This window comes from Neopsephotus bourkii, unplaced genomic scaffold (assembly GCF_033783945.1).
Source record: "Neopsephotus bourkii isolate Nb327-2 ecotype Australia unplaced genomic scaffold, CSIRO-AGI_Nbou_v1 NB_284, whole genome shotgun sequence".
NCBI classification, from domain to species: Eukaryota; Metazoa; Chordata; class Aves; order Psittaciformes; family Psittacidae; genus Neopsephotus; species Neopsephotus bourkii.
The window spans coordinates 654,259-675,149 of NW_026900793.1; the positions used below are offsets into that span (position 1 = coordinate 654,259).

General features: G+C 51.0%; 1 protein-coding gene across 5 annotated transcripts in view; it reads left to right on the top strand.

The window, feature by feature from the left end:
* Positions 1–20,891, top strand: part of DAG1 (dystroglycan 1) — a 52,324-nt gene that overhangs the window by 28,745 nt on the left and 2,688 nt on the right. For all 5 annotated transcript variants that reach the window (XM_061346940.1, XM_061346936.1, XM_061346937.1 and 2 more), the window contains exon 2: positions 7,817–8,221. In XM_061346940.1, coding sequence (XP_061202924.1) covers positions 7,940–8,221 — 282 coding nt within the window. In that variant the 5' untranslated portion in view covers positions 7,817–7,939. The remainder of the gene's footprint in view (positions 1–7,816; positions 8,222–20,891) is intronic.

Consider the following 20,891-nt stretch of genomic DNA (forward strand, 5'->3'; position numbering starts at 1 on the left):
GGCTGGCTCCTGCTGAAATGCTCTTCTCTAACACCACGGTCTTCATCAGAACTAATGTCCGACAAAGATACGAAGCTTTCCTTACAAAGAAGAAATTTAGGGTCAGAAATACCTATTCTATCCTGATGCTTTGAGTTCTGGTTTTTACTACATCTTGCGTGCATGTGTATATATACACACATAAAACACATGTTGTGTTTATCTTCAAAATAGGCATTTTTATGGCATTTGTATGGAAGGAGCTCTTGGTTTTGTTTTGTTGGTTTGCTCTTTTTTTAACCTTTTGTAGTTTAATTTCCTGTGGATTTTAGTACTAGCTTTAGCTTACATTCCCTTAAGCACCGAAATAAATGTTCGGATTTTTACACTCTCACTCTGTTTGTAGACAAAACCAGGAGTTACCAGTAGCAGACTCTTTAGGGGCTTGCTCTGGCTGGCTACACACTGGAAATCCAAATGAAGCCAAAACCACATTAAACTACATGCCCTTTGCCAGGCAGACCCTTCCCCTGCCCTGCTAGGTATATTTAGCCTCTGTGCCCTTTCCAGTAACAGCCGGGAGAAGATGCCTGGAGAGGAATGCGAGCCATCGTTTGACTGCATGCCATCCTGGGACCCTGCTGTCTGTCACACAGTGCTGGTTGAGCCAGAAATGCTGCCCTGGTAACTCTGCCTTCTATGAAATTGTCCCATTTCACTTTGTTCTCTCCTGGCTTCTTCCAGGGTGGATCCATTTTATACCTTTGATCCCCATCACCTTTCTCCACCAGCCCTCCCTCATGACAGGGCTGGCTCAAGGGATGCAAGGCATATGGAGCTGCACTGGTGAAGCTGTCACTCTGCTTTGGCTTGTTGGTGGGGATTCATATCCTAATTTGCTTGCTGCCAGCAGCGAGGAAAATGGCAGTTCTACCTGGCTGTGATGTTTGTAATTACAGGGAAAAAATGATCTCTGAGGCCTTCTAAATACTTGGGAAGATAATATCTGAGTTTCCTTTCAACTGAATGCACTTGAAGATACCATCTGAGTTGGCTGTCTGGGAATAACTAAGTGGGAGGAAGGGATTGATTGTGGTTGCTGAAGCTTTCATCCAAGAGCCAGAAGTCTTGCCTAGCCAAAACCTGCAGCTGCCGGTCACTGCGGCGGGTCAGGCACAGCGGCTGTTTGGGGCATGGCTCAAGCATAGGACAAGTGGCACACATGCTGCAGGATTGACAAGCAGTGGGACATCCACGTGGTCGGCCAGCAGCTGCCAGGTCAGTGTGCAAGTGTGTAGTGTAGAGGTGCTTGTGGGTACCACAGTAATCCTCTCCTGCCTCCTTGGGGCTGCAGGAGGCTGGGGAAGGTGCTTGCCTCCAGAAGCCTTATCACTGCATCTTGTGAGGGCAATGTACTCTGCAGGGAAAGTAAAACGCTCTGTGTCCAGCTCTGGTGTCCTTGGTGTTTCTGCTGCTGCTCTGCAGTGCCCCTTGCACACAGCTCTGTAGGAGTACTCTGGCTGGGGCTCCAGGAGCTGCTGATGCTGTTTCCTCACCTGCACAGCTCTTGCTGGAGGCGGGGGGATACCAGGCTCATATCCTGTGTGCTTACCTTTGCCAGGCAAGAAGTCTTCCTGGGAGCAGAGCACCAGGCTGGGAAGGACAGTATGGTGGCCCAGATTCTGGACAGGCAGATGCGATATGGGGCAGGGCAAAAGGAGGATTCTGCTTTTTGCACCTTTTCTATCTTGAAGCTGCCTCTGCATTCGCTCTGCAGGAGGGGCTGGAGATCGCATGTCCCCATGAACACAAAGCCTGTGCTGGGTGGTGAGAAGGTCACCTTGCCCTAGCTGCTTACTCAGTACTTGGAGCAGAGGCATCCATCAGTGCCTCTGGTCCCAGGCTGGGAGAGAGCCACAAGCAGGTTGTGTTGGCCAAAGGGAGACACAAGATGCACAAATGAGAGGGGTGTGGGAAGGCTTCATTCCTCCTCAGTGGTGTGAACTGTAGCTTTCAAACAAAAGGTAATGGAAGTCAGTAGAAAGGTTCCTCTTAGCTACAGGAAAGTTCAGTATTTTGGTGCTTTACCAAAAACCCGCTGTGAGGTACTGATTGCTGTGACCACTTCCTGTTCAAGCTTCATGAAGCTGCTTGTGGCATGCATGACGTGAAGCAACAAGTCAGTGACAGTTTGCAGCATCAGCAGGAGGGGGCTGCTCACTTCCCTGCCCAGCACACAAGTTTAGCACTGCTGGTTTGCTTTGGTTTGCGTTTGGGTTTTTTCCTCGGGACTTTTTTTCAGTGTCAGGGTTTCCTGGTACTGACCCCAGATGTGCTGGAGACGAGCAGTGCACAAATACAGGAAGGGACAAGACTGAGAAGCAGCATCTTTTCTGTGCGTATATCCTTTGAGCTAGGTGTCAGGTCTGTTGGGTGATTAGCTTGATGGCAGTACAAGGTGGGCATAGCTGCAGAAGTGTGTTGAAATGCAATTCTAGGGCAAAGAATTGAGCACAGCTTGGCTTGTACCTTCTGGACTGATGGTGTTTGAGGTGAGCAGCTAATGACAGCAAGCTTGTCAACTGGCTGCAAGGGACAGAGGGTGCAAGAGTCTGCCAGAGCACTGGGCTCTCTCCTAAAGCAGCTTTCTCTTTCAGCCTGATCTCTGATGCTGAGCTGGCTGCTACTTTGAGTTCGATGCATGGCTGGCTCTAAACAGGTAGCTGTGATTGTTGCATTAAGCCAAAACCGTGGATGAACTTGCCTTTTAGAGAGACAGCCAGTCTTGGTGTAAAGCTACCATCACTGTTGATGCCTGGTCAGTACCATGGGGACAGGATGCTGTTGCTCTGAGCAGGGAACTACACTAGCAGTGAATCTTCCTTCTGCCTCCTTGCCTGTTCTTTTGCAGCAGCTGCCTGCTGGTCAGTCTGTGCGTGATGAATGCATCCCTGTGCAGTTGCCCTCCTGTACCTCCCTTTCCATATCTTCTCCTGGGTGCAGCAGCCTGCAGCTGGGTTGCCATCTGTGAACATACCTGGCTGAAGCCATTGAGGTTAGAAATAACCCCCAGAGTTATATTCAGCAGGTTTCCTGTGCTTATAACACAGGCTGTTGGGGGAAATGCTGCCCTGTCTTTCAGCGTACATCCAGAGCCGGGCAAGCATGGAAACGCTTGTTTCCTAAATGTCATGCTCCAGAGTGTCCTTTGTGCACGTCATGTGTGGGACTTGCTCACTGGCACGCTCTTAGCCTTGAGGAGCCTGTATCTCCTAGTTCAGAAACTTGGTGACGGGTTGCTCTGCCCAGACGTGCTGCCTCCGTGCTGTTTGTCCCCCCTACCCCATTCCCAGGCTCCGCCGGTGTGTGCTGTCGCGTTCCGGGCCGGGGAGCGTGCACGGCAGAGTGCCACCTTTGTGTGCCTGGCCGGTGACGCCGGGTTTCATCACTCCTCCTGCTCTCTGCCTTGACACGCAGCCGCGGCAGCTGACGGGACTTGCCCAGAGATCCTCCTGTGGAAACACGCACGAGAGATCTGTGCAGAGACAATCCCTCTGTTCTGGAACGTTGCACTGGCCCTCCTTAACCAAGCCTGAGTTTGCTTCCTCAGAGAAAGGCCACTCCTTTAAAGCTCCTTTCAATGAAGATATTGGTACATAAGCCATCAGGTAAGTGGGATTCCTCTGAACCCTTCTAAACACTTTCATATCTGGAGTAGAGAATTGCACAGCGGTTACTTAAGCTTTCTGTACGCTGGGCTCAGTGGCATTAATATGCTGGCAGTGATTAATTACCTCAGCCCTGTGATGTGATTGTGTGCTTCAGCAATTGGATTAGATGTAGTTGGACAGAGACTTCACTTTCACTGGTTCCTGCTGAAGTGGTGGCAGCACGATCGGCCAAGGAGGAGGAGTGGTTTCTGGGCAGCCATGCTCATGCTGCTGGGATGCTTCCCTGGGCCCCATACTGCTGATCTGGTGGAGGGCAGAAGGAAAGGTCTCTGTGGCTGGAGTACCTGCTTTGTCCTGCTCTCACTCCTTCCTTTCATTCCCATCTTCTGGCTGCGCTGTTCTGCGTTCCTGAATCATGAAGGTAGAGTGTGTCCTTAACATGTCAGCGGGCCTCGTAGCTGCATGGAGAAGGAGCAAGCTCCAGCATTGTCTTGACAAGTCAGCATCATATCAAGTGCAGAATCATATCAACATAACTTCACCAAGCAGGCCCAGTTCTGTGTCTCCAAACTGGGGGGTTTGGCACTGGAGATCAGGCATCAACATTGGCAAAGGCACCAAGCGCTAGCACTGAAGCAGATGTTGATGCTGGCTTTGATGTTTCATCCAACGCTCTGGAGGCTCAAACTTGAGACCAAAAGATCTCTCCCAGAAGCAGGAGGATAAAGAGAAAGTTGGTTCTTTCAGAAGATCAGACGGAGCAAAACATCCTGAAATTCAGGACTAACCTGAACATTTGTGTGTGTTCTGCAAAACTGGGCAGTACAGATCCCGCTGGAAGGAGCACTGTGTCATGAAGTGAAGCTGGGGTGGTCTAGCTTTCCCTTGTAGCTTGAAAGTGCCTGATGCTTCTCAGAGATCAGCAGAAGACCACCTGCTGAATGCCATCTGTGTTTGGGGTTTGGCCCTGTTGTGAGACTGTGGGAAACTGTGTGAGGTGGTGAGATCTTTGCTCCCGCAGAGCTCCAGCTCTGCCACTCACTGGGCATGGACTGTGACTCGGAACACGGGCCTTTTCCACATACAGCTGGCATGATGTCTTACACAGGCGAGTCTGGGTTTTGCCCATGGTAGTCTCTAGCGTGGGCTCTTCAGCTTGACAGAGGCACCACACAGGTCCCAGTGCTTGTTAAAGCTTCACTGCAGGTAGCTCTCGCTCTGTTCTGCACCTGCATTGAGACCTGCAGTGCTGTGCCTGCTGGGCTTGCTGGCTTAGGCAGAGGACCTTCTATCCCAGAAAGCATTCTGCCTTGAAGCAACAGTCCACGTGGACCTCAGCACTGCAGGGCAGTGCCTTGTTCCAGCTATCTGTACCACCCTGCCTTTCCTCCTTAGCACTCAGGGTGAGAGTCTGGCACCGTTTCAGCTTCTGTCGATTGTTTGGTGAGGTGGAGCTGTGTTAAGGGATTTTTTGGTGGTGCAGGTTTGTTCTCAGCTCCTGTTGGTATTTTGTTATCAGCTCCTGAATTCCTCCTACACCTCCTGTGTGCTCCACTTCCATACGCAGAGACCGTTCTCCTGTAGTACCCCTAAAATGCAAATCTGAATTTGTGTGACCCGCAAGTCTCACACAAGGTCTTGAGTTCCTTGGCTGAGGGGTGCGTATCAGACAGGCAGTGTTTGTTGCTGAAATGTGCGATGACTTCATCTTCCTCCCCTGCTTGCCACAGATACCGAGAACCAGCTCCTTTCTGCCCAAATACTCCATCCAAGAAAAACGCCACAGGCAGGATCAAGTCATTTGGCCAAGCAACACAGAGCTGCACCATGCTCATGCACGAGCTCCGCTGACAGCCTGGGGCAAGGGCTGGCCTGAAGCCGTGCTGCTGAACCTCTCCAGGTGTTTTTACAGCTCTCTGTGGGTGTACACCATGTGTCTGGGTGTTGCTCCTCCACTCAGATGTGGAGGCTCATCGCAGCTGTGAGAGGCAGCCCTGTTTCCATGCTGATAGCATCTCTGCCCCACAGCAGCCATGGGGCTGCTGGGTTCTGCTGCTGCTACATTCCTCCCCTGGCTGCAAGTCTCTGATCCTGCCTGTACTTGCTGGGGTTGCTTTCTAGCTCCTCACACAGCAGGGCTTCCCAATGAGCAGGCTACAGGAGAAGTAAGTAGCTCATGGACAAGGAAGGCATCATCACTGTGGTGTCTGTATCCCAGAAGGGGTTTTTAAGGCAATCTGCAGGGATGAGCATCCCCCAGTTCCCTGCTGTGGTGATCAGTGGCCTCCTCAGCACCTCTTGCTGATGTCTGCTCCATCTCTGTAGCTAATCCACACAGCTGAGGTGACTCTGGGTTCCTCCAAAACCAGCTGGTGTGTGTTGGGTCCTCTGACCACGCAGGGAGCTGGTAGGAGAGACATGTCCTGTAGGAAGTGGGGCTTCTGGAGAAGCAGCTCAGGCACCTCACTCCGAGTGAAGATCATCACATGCTCTTTGGGAAGAGCCTGGCCCTGTCGCTTCGTCTGGTGTCCTTCCAGCTGCCTGAACTGACTGGGGCTGGAGTACGAGACTGGTGCTTTCTTCTGGTGCTGGGATCCCACAGCAGCGTCCTCCTGTCTCTCTTGTGGTTCCCAGCAGTGTTATTCTGTCTCTGCTGTGTCTTTTGCTTTTTGATCAGGACAGGTTTTCCACAACTGTCAGATTCAGTATCTGCCTCATGGATGCTGTAGCCATTGGTTATTGCATTCAGCTATTGCTGCTTGCGACTGTGCTTGCTGGGCCTGTTACCTTGGGATGGGAGGAGTCAGCCCCACCTGCACGAGTGATTTATGGTGAAGAGTCCCATCAAGGGGTGAGGATGTGCTGGTCTTTACATGCTACCTCTCAGCTTTTCCAGGGTGTAGGTTTTAGGGTGAACAACCAAATTTTACCTCTCCTGTTATTCCTGTGGTAACCCTGGCCTTGGTTGCCTGTGTGGACAGGCTCTCCGCCTACTTCTGCAAGCCTGTGGTGGGCAGTAAAGGCCACAGCACAGTGAGTTGGCTGGTCTTGCTGTTGTGCTGCCCCGGGAGGTCTGCGAGGGCAAGAAGCAGTAATGGGATTTCCCTTCCCACCCAGTCTGCCTGCAGGGTCTCTTGGGACAGCCTGATGTGCATCACACGATGCAGCAGGAAGAGGCTAAAATAAACCAGAGCTGTGCCCAGAGGACTGGGAGCCAGCGTGTACAAGTTGGGCTGGGTTTGCCCTGGGAATTGGGAGCCAGTCTCTCTCAGTATGGAAATAAAGGAGTTGGTTCAAGACACAAGAGTGCCTGGCCCCAGGAGCCCAGTCCTGTGTGCTCCCAGGGGGTGAACAGCACCTCTTGATCCGTGTGGTGCAGTGTGTCCTGCAGACAGGCTTTGAAGAGGAACCTGGGGTGTGTACAGGTCCGTGACTCCTTCATCCTGCAGCTGGACCCAGTCTGGAGGGAGATGCAACTGGGGAAGTGAAAGAAGAATAGTGAGGGAGAGCTGGGGATGTTTCTTGGGTGAGCTGTGCAAGCAGGAGGGAGCTGGATGGCAGGTAGCAGTGTGGGACACTGTGTGCGTGGCTTACTCCAGTCTGACTCTGGGGTGTGTATTGTTGGCCCCCAGATCAAATCTAAACACACTAATACTAAAAGCTGGAACTGAGAGGAGACCTGGCTTGAAAGCCAGGCGCATGGGTCAGAGAAGCAGAAGTGTCTGTTGTGCATCAAGCTGTCAAGATGGCAGCTTTGGAGTACCAGAGGTTTCTTGGGATCTTCATAGGGGGTTGTTGGGATGTAACTGGCAGTTACTGATGCCCCAGCCTGATTTCAGCTTGCCTTTAAAGGTCCCCTATTACCATGGTCTTGGCTTCGGTTTTATCTGCCCCATCTCCTTACCTGTGGGTATCTTGGGATGCTGTGGCTCCAGAGCAGGAGAAACATGGTTGTGTGCGTGAAAAGCAGGAGGCTCTTGTTTCTTTAGAGGTCAGAAGAGGACTTGAGAAGCTTTTGCTCCCTTTACCAGTTGTGGTAACTCCATTTAAATCAGAAAGGTGACTAGAAGGGGATAGCATAGCAGGTATCCCTCTGTCCATTGCAAGCAGGTCTGCCTGTGGTTACTGTCACGAATGTGCTGACTGGGTTTTCTGTGTTTAACCAGGTTCCCAGGACTCCTAGGATGAGGCTCCTGTGAAGAACCAGTGGATCCCTGCCTGCGCTGCGGTGCCTGCAGATCCCTGTGGTCCCCTTTCCGGCTGGAGCACTGCCAAGGCCGCCGGGAAGAATGACTGTTGGATGCCTCCTGCGGCCCCCTTTCCTGGGGAGGACTTGGCTCCCTGTGCTGCTGCTGGCGGCCTCTGCTCACTGCCACTGGCCCAGCGAGCCGGCAGAAGTGGTTCGGGACTGGGAGAACCAGCTGGAGGCCTCCATGCACTCGGTGCTCTCGGACCTCCGGGAGACTGTGCCGGCTGTGGTGGGCATACCAGACAGCTCTGCCGTGGTGGGACGCTTCTTCAGAGTCTCCATTCCCACAGATTTAATTGCTTCCAACGGAGAAATCGTCCAGGTGAGAAATCCCATTCCACGAGGCTTGTTTTCAGTCACATTCTTGCAGGAGTTGAGCTGATCACCCCACTGGGTCATGAGGGTTGCTGTGAAGCAGCCTTAAGGTTTTGTAGGACTATGGGAGAAGGATTTAAACTCTTCACCTCACTGCAAAGTTCCTTTCCTCTGTAATGAGGAGATTTCTCAGGGATGACTGACCAGTTTGTTGGCTGTATTTAAACTGTGAGACAGCTCTGCCCCTGGAACGATGGGCACATTCATAAGGAGATGTTGCCTCAGGATCTAGGGAGCCACACAGTTCCTGGGACTGCAGCTCTGAGGCTCAGGGGGTTTGCTTTGCTGTGGTAACAAAACACTGCTAGACAAATAGACCTTGTTCTGCCAGCGGGGCTCTGGGCTGCCTTTGACACAGTCTCTCCTGACCTCGTCCCTAAGTCCTCTTGGGAAAAACAGGAGCTGTTCTCTTTATCTGACGTACCCTTGTACTGCTGGCACTGCAGACACTTAAAAACTGAGTCTGGAAATGGGTCCTAAGGGCAAGAAAGTGTTGGAGTAGCCCAGAGGAGGGTAGGCACTGCTGAACACACTGCTGTCTTCAGTCCTTTCTTGGGAACGTGCTGAGAAGACAACTTCTCAGCATCTGCCTGCTTGGATCATGTGGCGTTCAGAAAATTCTGGGGTTAAAACAAACAAAAAAAACAGATTACATTTCAATCTTGGGATTTTTTTTTAATTTCTTCCAAAGAGCAAAACTGAAAAACAGTTTTAAAAATCCATTTTTAGAAAACATTCTAAAAAGGCAGCCTTCTGGTGTGCCTGAGAAGATCCGAGGGGGATGAAGAGCAAGTCAGGAGAGAGCCTGAAAGCTCAGCTTCTCCTTGAAGGCGGGTTTGTTTTAGCTCTGCGTACTGTCACGCACTTCTCAATCCAGCTACGTGATCCTGCTGGCTCCAGCAAGGGAGCCGGGGCCGCGATGTGCCAGTGGTAGGCAGATAAATCCGAGGAATGCATCTGCTGTTGGCAGGCAGGCAGATGGGGAGGAGGAACGTGGTGGGTGAGCCCCTGGCTCGTGGGGTTGGAGCAGGGAATGGGCCAGTTCTACAGCAAAGACCGTGACATTTATTGACTGCAGCCAAGGAGGCACGGATGGGGGGCAGCGGTGCCTGCCCTGCTCTGACACTGCCTGTGCTCTGAGCATGGGCACCACTATAGCACCGAGCTGCAAGAGTGCAGGGCTACAGACAGGTGCAGTTACCCGGGATCTTGTGTTACAGAATGGTTTCAGAGTGGTTTGTCCTGGTGGTGTTCAATAGCTGCTTTGATGGCAAGGATAATGTTCAGTGTTTGTATAACACCGCAGCTTCCTCTTGTCTCCTTTTCTGGCACAAAAGTCATCTTTGATAGCTCCGGTAGCTGCAGGAAGATCCTGCTAGATGATTTCCACCCCACCTTATTGCTTCCAACAATCCCTCTGCCACTTTGGTGCTGAGGCATGTTTGCTAACACCAGCAGATGCCTGAAGAGCCTCAAATGGACTGGGTTGGAGCAGGACCCAACAGTTGCTGGATGTGCATAGCTCAGCAAACACTGGGAGTGATTCTCATGCTTGTCCGTGGGCTTGACCAAGTGTGTGTTGCATCTGTCCACCTTGAAATCAATTCTAAAAGAGCAGCAGGCTCTGGGGCACTGTAAGCAGCCTTAGATGATGTATCTGGAAGGCCTCTTTCTTGCAGGGGATGCCTGTTGGCTGCTGAGCACAGCTGACCTTTGTTGCAGGGATTTGATTCCTGGCTAGCAAGAACTGCGTAGGCAATTCTGGGTGCTGGGGTGCATTTTTGTTTTACTGGGAAGTTTCAGGACAAATGGCTCTGGTCTTTTTCTCTTCTGCATTTCTCAGCTGGAGCAGTAAAAGCTTTAATAGTTCTGGATCTTGCTAATTGATTCTCTGTTCTAAAGAGAAGGAATAAGGGCTGTGCCCTTTGAGATGAAATAGCAGGTCAGAGTTCACAGTATGATGTGCTTGCCTACACTTGGTCCCCTTAAGTATCAGGGAAATAGGCTATAATTTCATTAATTTTTTTAAAGCTGATGTCCCCAGACTCCCACCTGGAGGCTGAAGAAGGTGTGATGGCTTCCTTTTCAGAGAGTTCCCACTGATTAATTCTAGGCTCGGTTTGTATCGCTGTGGAGATCACCTTGAAGCTGCTTCTCAGACCCTTTCCATGCTTGTTAGCAGATTCCAGCCGCCTGTAGACAAAATACTTTTCTCTGCAGCCTTGGCTGTGGGATGGAAACAACGCCAGGCATCCGGAGGAGTGCCTCGCAGGCACGCACTCCTGCACCCGCGGGAGGGCTCAGTGTGAACCAGGTATGTGCTCCTGGGAGCAGTGCTGCTGGAGGACAGGGGAGAGCTCAGGGTTAAGTGCAAAACCAAGTCTGTTCTAGCACGCAAAGGCAGACACACAGAAAAGTCAAAAACTACCTCGTGTCTTAATTTCGGAGTCTCATTTCCATGTTGCTCAGAGCCAGCTGCTGGCACAGCTTTGTGGCCATTGTAACTTACTGGCCGTTAGAAATCCCCTTCCCGTGTGCCTTGTCTTCCCAGATGAGTCCTCTCTCAGGAGTCAGTGTGTCCTTTGAAGGTTGGCTGCAGCTTGCAGGTATTTCAGCTGCTGAATTTGATGGCAGTTCACTCCAGATGCTGTCCTCTAGCTTCCTCACTACAACAAGGCTTCTCACTGCACTTCTCATTGCTCTTCTGGTGTCTGAAGGTATCTTGGAAATGAAGACTCTTTGCTGTGCCTTCCCAAAAGGGTTAACAGCACCATCTGACACCAAAACCTTGGCGTTTTACAAGAGTTGGGTTAAACCATCCAATCTCCACATGTGGTACAACCCCTTCCCCATGCAGACAGGTAGTACAAGGGTGTGCATGTTCCCACTAGCTCCTAGTTACCCTGGGAGCAGGATAACCATGGCCGTTGGTGCTGGCACCCTCACCACAGTCAGTCATCACTGGCCTGACAATCTGTTTTCCCTATTTCCACTGAAAGCTGCGTGGAGTCTGACCTGTTACCTCTCAGCTGTGTCCTGTTGTTGAAGAACATCATGCTCAGGCCAAAGACCAGGTGGATTTCCTGTTCCTGCCACTTCCATTTGAAGCTGCTCTGGAATTTGTCTGTTCTGATAAAAAAATGTAGCTTCTAGCCTAAATTTAGAGATGGCTAGAAATATTTATATGTGCTGCCCTTTAGCTTAAATCAGTTCTACCTTCATAATATTTACTTCCTTTTTGTATTTATAAGGGACAGGCGTATTTCTCTGTGTTGATTTTATTAGGTAAAGCAAGCCAGTCTCTTCAGCCTTTTTCATAAAATAAGTTTTCCTTTCCTCTCCTCATCTTTGCAGCTGTCTTCTCCATCTCTTCCAGCTTGAGTTTATTTTTCTTATGTTTGCATGACCACAGCTATGCAAAATACTCCAGATGAAAGTTTACCAGAGCCTCCTGTAAAGGCATCAAAACTTCCTTTCCTCTTCTATAAATAACCTTGTTTGATACATCCTACAACCGTTTGCTTTTCCATGGCTGCCTTGCTTTGCTCAGATATTTTGCTATCAGCTGAAATAGCCAGGTCTGTAGTTTCTGCTTCCAGTTGTTGAGGTCCCAGAAGTGGACATTAGGCAAGGTATGTGTGATGGTTGATGTTACAGTGCTGACCATGGTCTCCATGAGGTCTGCTAGTCCTGTCTCAAAGGTTGTCCCATTTTATCTGTACGAAAACCTAACCTATTGCTGTCCAGGTAAGGATAGTGGCACTAGCACTGATAGCACCTCTGTTGGCATTTGGGATGGTGGCTTTGCAGTAAATGTGGCCTTCCCCTCATCCCACCAGTGATGTACACTGCCACATGCTGGGAAAGCTGACACTGGCCTTGATTCATGAAAGACGAAACACACAAAGGAAGGCATTTATGTGGTGTCCACCTTCATCCTGCAGGATGCTTATCTGACTTGGTGGGCAAACTGCTGTGGAAGGCATCTGGTGTCTCCAAGCCTATGAGAAAAGCTTTCTGACTCTGAGCCATGGGCTATAGAGGCTGTGATGGTGTTTCTCTAAGCTGTGTGCAATGAATGGAATAAATCTGGGCTTCTAATGCCACTCCAGAAGCAGCAGGCACTGCACTTGGGTCTCAGTATTAAATACAGTCACGAAGTGGCATTGCTGTGGCAATTCCTGCTTCTTTCCCTTAGGATGCAGGGATAAATCCAGTTCCCTCTAATAAATATGAGTGTAGCCACAAGATACTTGAGCCCTTGCACAATCCAGCATCCTAAGTGAAGTGCCCAGGGTTCATAAAGACAAGCAATTTGATGGCTTCTGTTTAAAGGTGGGTCTAAAAGTATGCTGTAAGGAAAGAAACTCCTGGTGCACAGTGCTTCCCAAGGCACATCCCCGAGCAAGAGGTGATGTGCTGTGTCTTCCTTGAAGCTAATGTCAAGCTGCTGACCTGCCTTCATCCTGGTAGTGTTGGGTATGGATGGATCCCATGGGGTAGATCTGCCGTGGGTTTGTTAACTGCTGCTGAGGAGGAGTTCCCAGGTGAGCACAGCTAAGTCTTGGCTCCTGGTGTTTGGGTTTGAAGTACATGGTCTCAGCAGGGCTTTGTTGGGAAGACAGATAAAACACATAGTGGGGCTCCCTAGAAGCTGCTGTTTTATGCAAACATAGCTGGTGGAAAAGTGATTAGAAAGGCTGTATTAGCTCACGTAGGTGATTTACACAGTGCAGCTGTGCAATGGGCTTGTGGGCTTATCAGAGCACTGGATATTAATCTGGGCAAAAAGATTCTTGCTTTCATTGAATATTAGCTTTACTTGTGTTGGAAAAGCCCTTTAAGATCAAGTCCAGCCATTAACCCAGCACTGCCAAGTCCACCACTAAACTTTCTAAGCAGGAGCTGGATTTTCCAATGATTGCTCTATTTGCTGTCTGTTGAAGTGGCTTTTATTGAACAGCTTTACTCTTATCAGTCTTCAGGGACCTTGTTTTATGAACAGGATCTGCAGGGATTGAGTTGCAGGAGTCCTGACATGGAGTACCTGCTGGTAGGGCTGTGCTGCACGCCTCAGCCTTGCTCTGACCCCAAAGCAAAGGGCTGGATGCTGGCAACAAGCCTGCAGTGCCAAGACACACTCGGTTTCAGGGAAGGAAAGCCACAAAATACTGATTTTTATTTTTTATTTCTTTTCCTCTTGCAATGATCCTTATTTCAGAGAGTTTGAACTGAATGTGAATTTTATGAAAGAGGTATTTGTCTGAAGAGGGAGACAAGCACAGAGTGCTCCTCAGGGGCTGTGGGATGACAAGATAAGTTGGGTATCTTAAAAAGTTCTCTGTGTCCCCAGTTTTATTGGATTAATCAGGTGTAGCAACAGGCACTATTTACAGGGGAGTGCATAGGGATAAATGGCAGCGTCTGGAACAGGTCCAGGCAAAGGATGACTTGGGCAGGGCTCTGCTTGGCTGCCATGCTGCAATCTTGATGATAAGATGAGCTGATAAGATTTCTGCTGGGGGGCTGAGGGGGCCGCTTATCTTTTTCCTGCAGCGAGGCCAAGTCAGGGAATTTGGCATTTTCAGCGCTTAGTAACAAGCTCTGAGTTTGGAGGAGTGGAAAATGTGACTCAATCTAATTATAAACCAGCTTTTCAGAGCGGCTGGGAAGCTCCTTGTTTTGTCCTGCTCTCGCAGGTTGTTGCTCTGAGCATCCAGGGAGAGTGAGGAATGCAGCGGTAAGGAGAATCCTACAAAGGAGCAGACGTGAGATGGTGGGATCCGGTTCTCCTTTCCTTGCCACGCTCTCGAGTGCCAGCTTCCCAGCAATCTGCTGATGGCAGGAATAAATTGCTGGGGCTGGTTAGCACTAAACCCCCAGCGCTTGGCACCGCTGCTCTGTGGTATTTTTGCTTCCCCTTGGCCTTTCGCTTATAAAAAGTCACACTGAAAGAAGAGCCCGGCTGAACTTTTGATTTAAGCTGGTGAAGGCTTTTCCTGCCCCCTGAACAAGGGAGAAAGCGGGGTGTGGGCAGCCCGTGCTGACCCCAGCCCCAGCGCAGGCGGGCTGCGCCTTCCCGCTCCAACAATAAGGCTAAACAAACCCTTCCAAGCTGCTTGCATGAACCCATGAAAGGAGGATTTCTTGGGACACTCAATGTTTTGTAGTGACCTCCCAGTGAAACAGCTGTTGTGTTCCCTTGCCCAGGCAGTGTGGGATGCTGAATAGCGTCCTTATAGCAGACACAGAGGCGCATCTGGAAAGAAGCTGTCATGGTAGGAGTATGCAGGGATGGCATGGGCTGGGCATAGCTGCTAAGCCTGCCTCGTCATGGAGCCATTTTACTGATCGTGAAGAAGTTATCAAGACCAAGTACTGCTTTTGGGGCAGGAGGCAGAGCCCTGGGCTTGCATCCCCAAAGGAAAGGGCTTGCTTTCCATGCATGAGGCTTCGCTTGCCCAGTTAATGGCTTGCAAATGCAGATTAGCAGCAGCCACATGAACATCTCTTTCAGATTTACACAAGTGTGTAAAAGCAGAGCAGCTGCTTTGCCACGTGGTCCTTCAGGGACTGGGGTTTGAAGTTGAGGGCCAGGACCTGTGATCCAGCCTCTGCAGCCTCATCCTCCCGCATCTCAGTTGTCGAAGCTGGAAGGTTTGGATTTTCTGAGGCAACGCTTCAGTGCACGGAGATGTGCAGGAAGAGTTTTGCAGGGCTTTCGCAGGGACCAGCTGAAGGTGCAGTTAGTTTAACTGTCCTCACCTACCCTGTGCTCAGAGGAAGCACCAGTTACCGGCTGTTCCCATACAGCTTTGTCTCTCAACAGAGGTGGTGAGCTCCTGCTGGTAATGAAGACTCGGGTCACCAAGGCTGACGTACTTCTAGAAGCCAGTGAAGCCTCTGGGCTGTTTTTAGCCTTTCCGTGGCAGATGCATGGCATGCAGTGCCCTGGAGCAGCTTGGTTTTGTCTGCGAGTTCCTGCACCTTTTGTCCCAAGCTCGCAGTGGCTCCGAGCACCAGAAGCTCTGGCAGATACCGCAGTCCCCTCTGTTGGGAAGTGCAAGTGTTGCCATTCCTCCCTGCTCCTTGTGGCAAGTAAATGTAACTTGCCTTTCTTCAGGCTGAGCTTCCCCATCGCACGCCACTGTAGCAGTGCCCTGGGAGCAGAAGACTCCAAAAGGTGTCCATCCACCTTCCACCAGTGCCTTCTGCACCTTGTGTTTCTGGGCAGGACCACTCCGATGTCCTAGTGGTCCCATACGTGCAGTTCTGATGTACTTGAGGAAAGAAGGCATGTAAGATTAGAGGCTCCTCGTGTCATCATCTGGTTGCATACAGACAAGCTTTCCTGTCAGGGCTGTTCCTTTGGGGCTAAAGGCTCACGGCTGTTGTGTTCCGATGGTTGTCCAGCTCCTGCCTCTAGCCATTGTGTTCCTTGGCCCAGTGCAGCAGCCTCTGCTGCAGGACTTGCCTGGGGCAGTGGTGTCTGGATAGCGTGGCCAAATGCACACCCCACACCTGATGGACCCATGGGCAGAGCCTGCCTCCCAGGATGAGTCCATCCTCTGACTGGGAGCCTGCAGGATGGGTGTTCTCATTGCTTCTCTTGGCTCCAGGTCGGCTGTGCCAGCACCACAAATCACTGCAGTGCCCGCAGCTCCAGCAGCACTGGAGGGGGGATCTGAAACGGATGTTTGGCCCCAAATCTGCCTGCCTGGGGTATCTGATTTGGGGCTGAGACCTCCTGTTGCTTCTGCTGACAAAACTGCCTGGTGCTAGGGCATTAGCCAGGGGATTAAGATGAAGTTGGGGTTTAGGCAAACAGCTTAGGTTTGACTCTTTCTCTGCAGTTATATTTGCATTTGAATCGCATTTGAATTTCCATTTTCTTTTCCCTGCCTGCTGGTTAATTGCTTGCAGAACCCTGAGTGCTGCAGACTTGGTTTAACACTGGTTAGGTCAGTCAACTTGGGCACAGTTCAGCCTGCCTTCTGCTCAGGTGCTGAGAGGGCTGGTTTCATTACTGGCCGTGTGTGTTAGGGTGATGCTGAAGGAGAGCCTGTTGTACAGTGAATTGTCACCAGTAATTATGCTCCAGGTGAAATCCCTGCATGGGTCTGGCCCAGCAGCAGCTGGACACAAGCAGGGGAAGGGGCAGTGGGAGATGTGGCAGAGCTGCAGGAGCGTTCACACTCACCCTGCCCAAGGTGCAGGGAGGAGCAGTCCCTGGCTGCTGCTGCTGCTGCTGCTGCCTGTGGCAAGCCTGACAGCACAGACTGGGGAGATCCCATCTGATGCCTCTAGGACCGGGATGTGTTCACAGTGGTGTGCCAAAGGGAGGCCTGTGGCAGGATCCCGTGGCACCTGTCTCCTGGCAAAGGGCTTGTTGCCTCCTTTCTGAAGGATTCATCCTGAGGAGGAGGAGTAAATACCTGGAGGATTTAGAGGGCACTGTTGTAGGCAAGAATGTGGATTTTTGCCTGGATTCCCTGCGAGGCGGTGGTTTTGCTCACTGTTCATTTGCTTATCTTTGTCTTGTTGGCTGTAGGGCTTTAAGATCTAAGTGTCAAAAACCCAAATCAAACTGAGCTATCTTCTTTCGTGAGCTGACTGCTGGTAGCTGGCCTAGTCGTGGCCTGTTATTTTTATCTGAAAGGACTTCATGAACAAGGTCTTCAGCAAGGCCCCTGTATGGATATCAAATCCCAAGCACAGGTAATTTTTTAATGGTCTTCCATACACTGCCGGGTTTGTGTAATCTTTAACCTATAAGCATTTATTTGCAATTATCTCAAATAATGGGAAAACAAAGACAGCCTTTCTTTTCTCCTCTTGAGCAACGGAAGAGTTATTTTGAAACCAGAGCCCTTGCGGGAAATGGCAGGGCTTAAGGCTCATATTTATTGCATACATAGAAAACAGGGAAACTTTTAACATGAAAACTAGAGATCCCAAATCATTAACTATGTGTAGCCTTAACAAACACCCTTTGAAGCAGTATTTGAAGGAAACGTTGGTAGAACAGAGTCCACAGTTCACTGTATCATGAACACAGCAGCAGCCGTGACCAGGACAGACCAGACCTACACCAACGCCTCTGGTTAGCCTTCATTTGGGAACAAGTGTTTTTATTCAGCCTGATAACCACTTTAATTATCTCCTCTAATCTTGCTGGTCTCTTCCTTTTCACATGAGCACAGATGGATTCTGCTGCCAGGGCAGTAGTTCTGCTTAACCCAGAGCCATGCTATCAAACTTGTTGCCTTCCCAAAGATTTCCCAGGCACAGGCATCTTCATGGATTTCATAAGTGTGATACACATAAACTTGTTACAATCACCTCTTGCAGAACCCTTAGAAACAGTCCACATCTCCTCGCAGGTTGAATGCAGCTGAACTAGCTCAGCTCTTTTTAAATCGAGTTTAAGTGGGTTTAGAAACGTTTTGCAACCGTTGCATCCCTGCTAGAACAAGTTGTCCCAGTGGGTGATGATTGCCTGGCCTGTTTTTGTTTTTCAGGAGAGCCCGGTTTTCCGTGTGAATCTGTCTAGCTGCGCTTTCATTTTCCAGCATGGGCCCTTAAGAACATGAGCTCACGTGTAAGCTGTAGGTTAAAAATGGGTTTCCAAGCAGAAACACTCGGGCTGGCCTGTGCCACTCTCACTGTCCATTTTGCACAGGGGTCGGCCACCTTTCCCAAGCGAGTTTGGTTATCAGGCATGGGAGCACACGTGGTTGAAGGGAGATGCACCCTGTGACATGGCAGTAGGTATGGTAATGCTTGTTGTGCCTCTCTTCAGTCAGGCTGTGCCCAGGGAGGACAGAGCAGCAGCAAATCCCAGCTCCCAGGAAAGCTCTGGAGGATCGCTGTGGAGTGTGTGTGATCCTGTAATTAAGGGCTTTTGCAGAGTGCATGGGAAGGAAGGATTTGTTCCAAATGTGGCCTTGAAATGACACATTCAGCGCGTGTTTAACCGCTCACTATTAACATTTTATCCTTCTTGACTGTGTGAGTCTCCATTATGCTGGGGCTTTGCCCTGTTCCTGTTGTGCGCCCAGCCCTGCCCTTCCTCCTCCCCATGTGGCAGGTTAGTGGCTGGCTTTGGCTGAGGGGATAAGGAGTGGCACCATCCAGATCCTGCTGCTGTGAATGCTGGGTTCCACTGGGCACTGTCCTGGCAGCTGTGTTTTTAAAGGGTGTGATGGAATTACCCTTTCATAAAGGAACCCAAGCGCAGCTCAGCCCTTCTGGCTGGGCAGGAGCAGCCCCTGCCTTTGCTCTCTCTCGGCAGAAGAGATGCCAAGGAAGGACAATCTGGTCCTTTGTTGGAGGAGGCCTGCAGGGAGGCCTGGCTCCAGGTACCGGTCTCAGGTGAAGGGCTGGGATAAAAGCAGCTCCTGTCAGTGCTGTGGTGGGCTGTGGGCATGCAGCAGCAGCCCTGCCAAAACCTGCTGTCAGCTGCCAGGCACAGGGGTGAACAGCAAGGCTGAGTGGAAGCACTTTCACATCTCAGGACCTCGGTTCAGGTGGGCTGCACTGGGGTATAGGGGTATAGGTCCCATGGGGTGGTTTCTTCCAGCTGGTGTAAGCAAGAATCTCCTGCTCTCAGATGTTGCTGCTGAGGAGTTAACCAAAAGCTGTGCTAATAGCTTTAAACTCTGCTCTATAAACTGTACCCAGCATGTGTCTCATGATGTGCTCTGCAGCTTGTCCAGGCTGGCTGAACACGGGGCTGATCCTCTGCAGAGGCAAGGAATGAGGGTGGTGCCTGTGTGATCATGGCCGAAACCCGCTGCGGCTCTTGCACAAAAGCTTTTGCATGCTCCTCTTACCAAAACGCTTTTGGGTCCTGTGTTACTCTTGCAAAGCCACACATCCAGGCCCTTCAGTGGGCTGAAAGCTGCAGCAGGGGTGCTCTGTGAGCCCCACTGCCCTCCCTTCAGTGTGCTGCAGCACTGGGCATCACTCCGGATGCCATCCCAGGGCCTTCCCAAGCAGGGCCTGTGGCTGGCAGCTCTGGTGAGTCCAGCCCCATCTCTGCACCCACTGCTGGGCACAGGGGCACTCCTGTTTCATTCGCATTCCTTGTGAAACTCCTGGCCTGGCTTTGTGTTTGCATAAACTATGAAATATCATGAGCTTTACAGAATTGCAGAGTAACCAAAGCCCCCTGCGTTGGACTGAGCAAGCCCAGAGCCTCGACCAAGCTGCTAAATGTGTCCCTGTGAGCCCCAAAACACGCTGTTTCCTCTGGGGAGATACCTCGTGGTGAAGCCCAGCCAGGGCACTTTGAAACTCATGCAGGCAGAGCTCAAATTACTTGTCCTGCTGTACCTATCGCCCCAGGAAATGTCACAGCTGGCCAAGCTGGCACTGTCACCCATTCCACTGGGCAGCCTTGGTGGCTCTGCAGTGCCTTGTGATCGGTGAGTGGCTGTAGAGCAGATGGATGGATGTCAGCTGGAGTTGGGGGGGTGTGTATGTGTTTGCATCCACCCTCAACTACAGCCCAGGGCAGGAGGCAGGAGTCCTGCAGGTTGTGACACGTGGCTTTCCCCTGCACAGGGCAGGGAGCACCTTGACAGGGTGTGAGCTGGGCTCGTGGCATTTCGGAGAGAACCTGGGTCTTCTCCACATGAGCCGAAGGAGACCTGCAGGGTCTGGGTCTGGGCATGGGCTGGCTGGGAAGGAGACCTGAAGTTGGAAGAGGAGGGTGGGCTGAGAAAGGTACAAATGGATTGAGGAGGCAGCCAGTGAGGTCACCACAAGCTCGCTCCTCTAGACTGTAGGGACGCCTCATTGCCGCATGCTTTGGGGCTGGGCAGTTTGAAGGGGAGGTTTGTGCTCTTGGACTGTGCTTCACCAGTCTGCACCGCAAGTCATGTAAAAGAGAAGGTGTTGCTGTTGACCTAAAAGACATAGTTAAATGGTGTGTTGGAGTCCTGAGGTGCCTGTGGTCTGGCCAAAGCCACTTGTTTGTAGCCTGCAGAAGCAAGGTACTGTATGAAAGTGAAATCTTTCTCACCTTAAGCTAACCGTGAGCCCTGGTTGGTGTGCTGCTGTGTGTGATGGCCAGCAGTGCCCCAGTGCCGAGACCCTGGCTGCCCACAGTGCTGTGACAGTGCTGTGGTGGCCACATGTCAGGCTGCTGGAGCGATGGGCTTGCAGGGTGTGATCCGGAGAGGAAAGGAGTGGGAAAGCAGGGATGGGAGAGGAGGGGGCGGGAGGAGGGCAGTTGTTGGATCGTCTCTGTTGCATGGTGTAACTTTATCCTCAGCTTTGTAGCTGTCCCCATGACTTAAACTCCCCTTCTGCCCTCAAAGAAAATGCACCACTTGTGCTTTGTAGTTGCACAGCAAGCGCTAGAGAGCTGGTGCCTGCAGGTGAGGGACCTTTGCAGGACTTCATGACCTCCTGTGGCTTCTGAAGCCCTTTGGGACCAGTGCCCTACAGAGCTCGTCCTTGCCACCATAGAGAGGAGAAGACACAGGCTGTTCCTCTGTAGCCAGGATGTTCTTCCCTCCTTATGCTGCAGGTTTTTGTCTTTAATCCTTCAAATTAAGTGTCATTACTGCTAAAACCTGTGCTAATGCTGTACTTCTAAGAGCACCTTC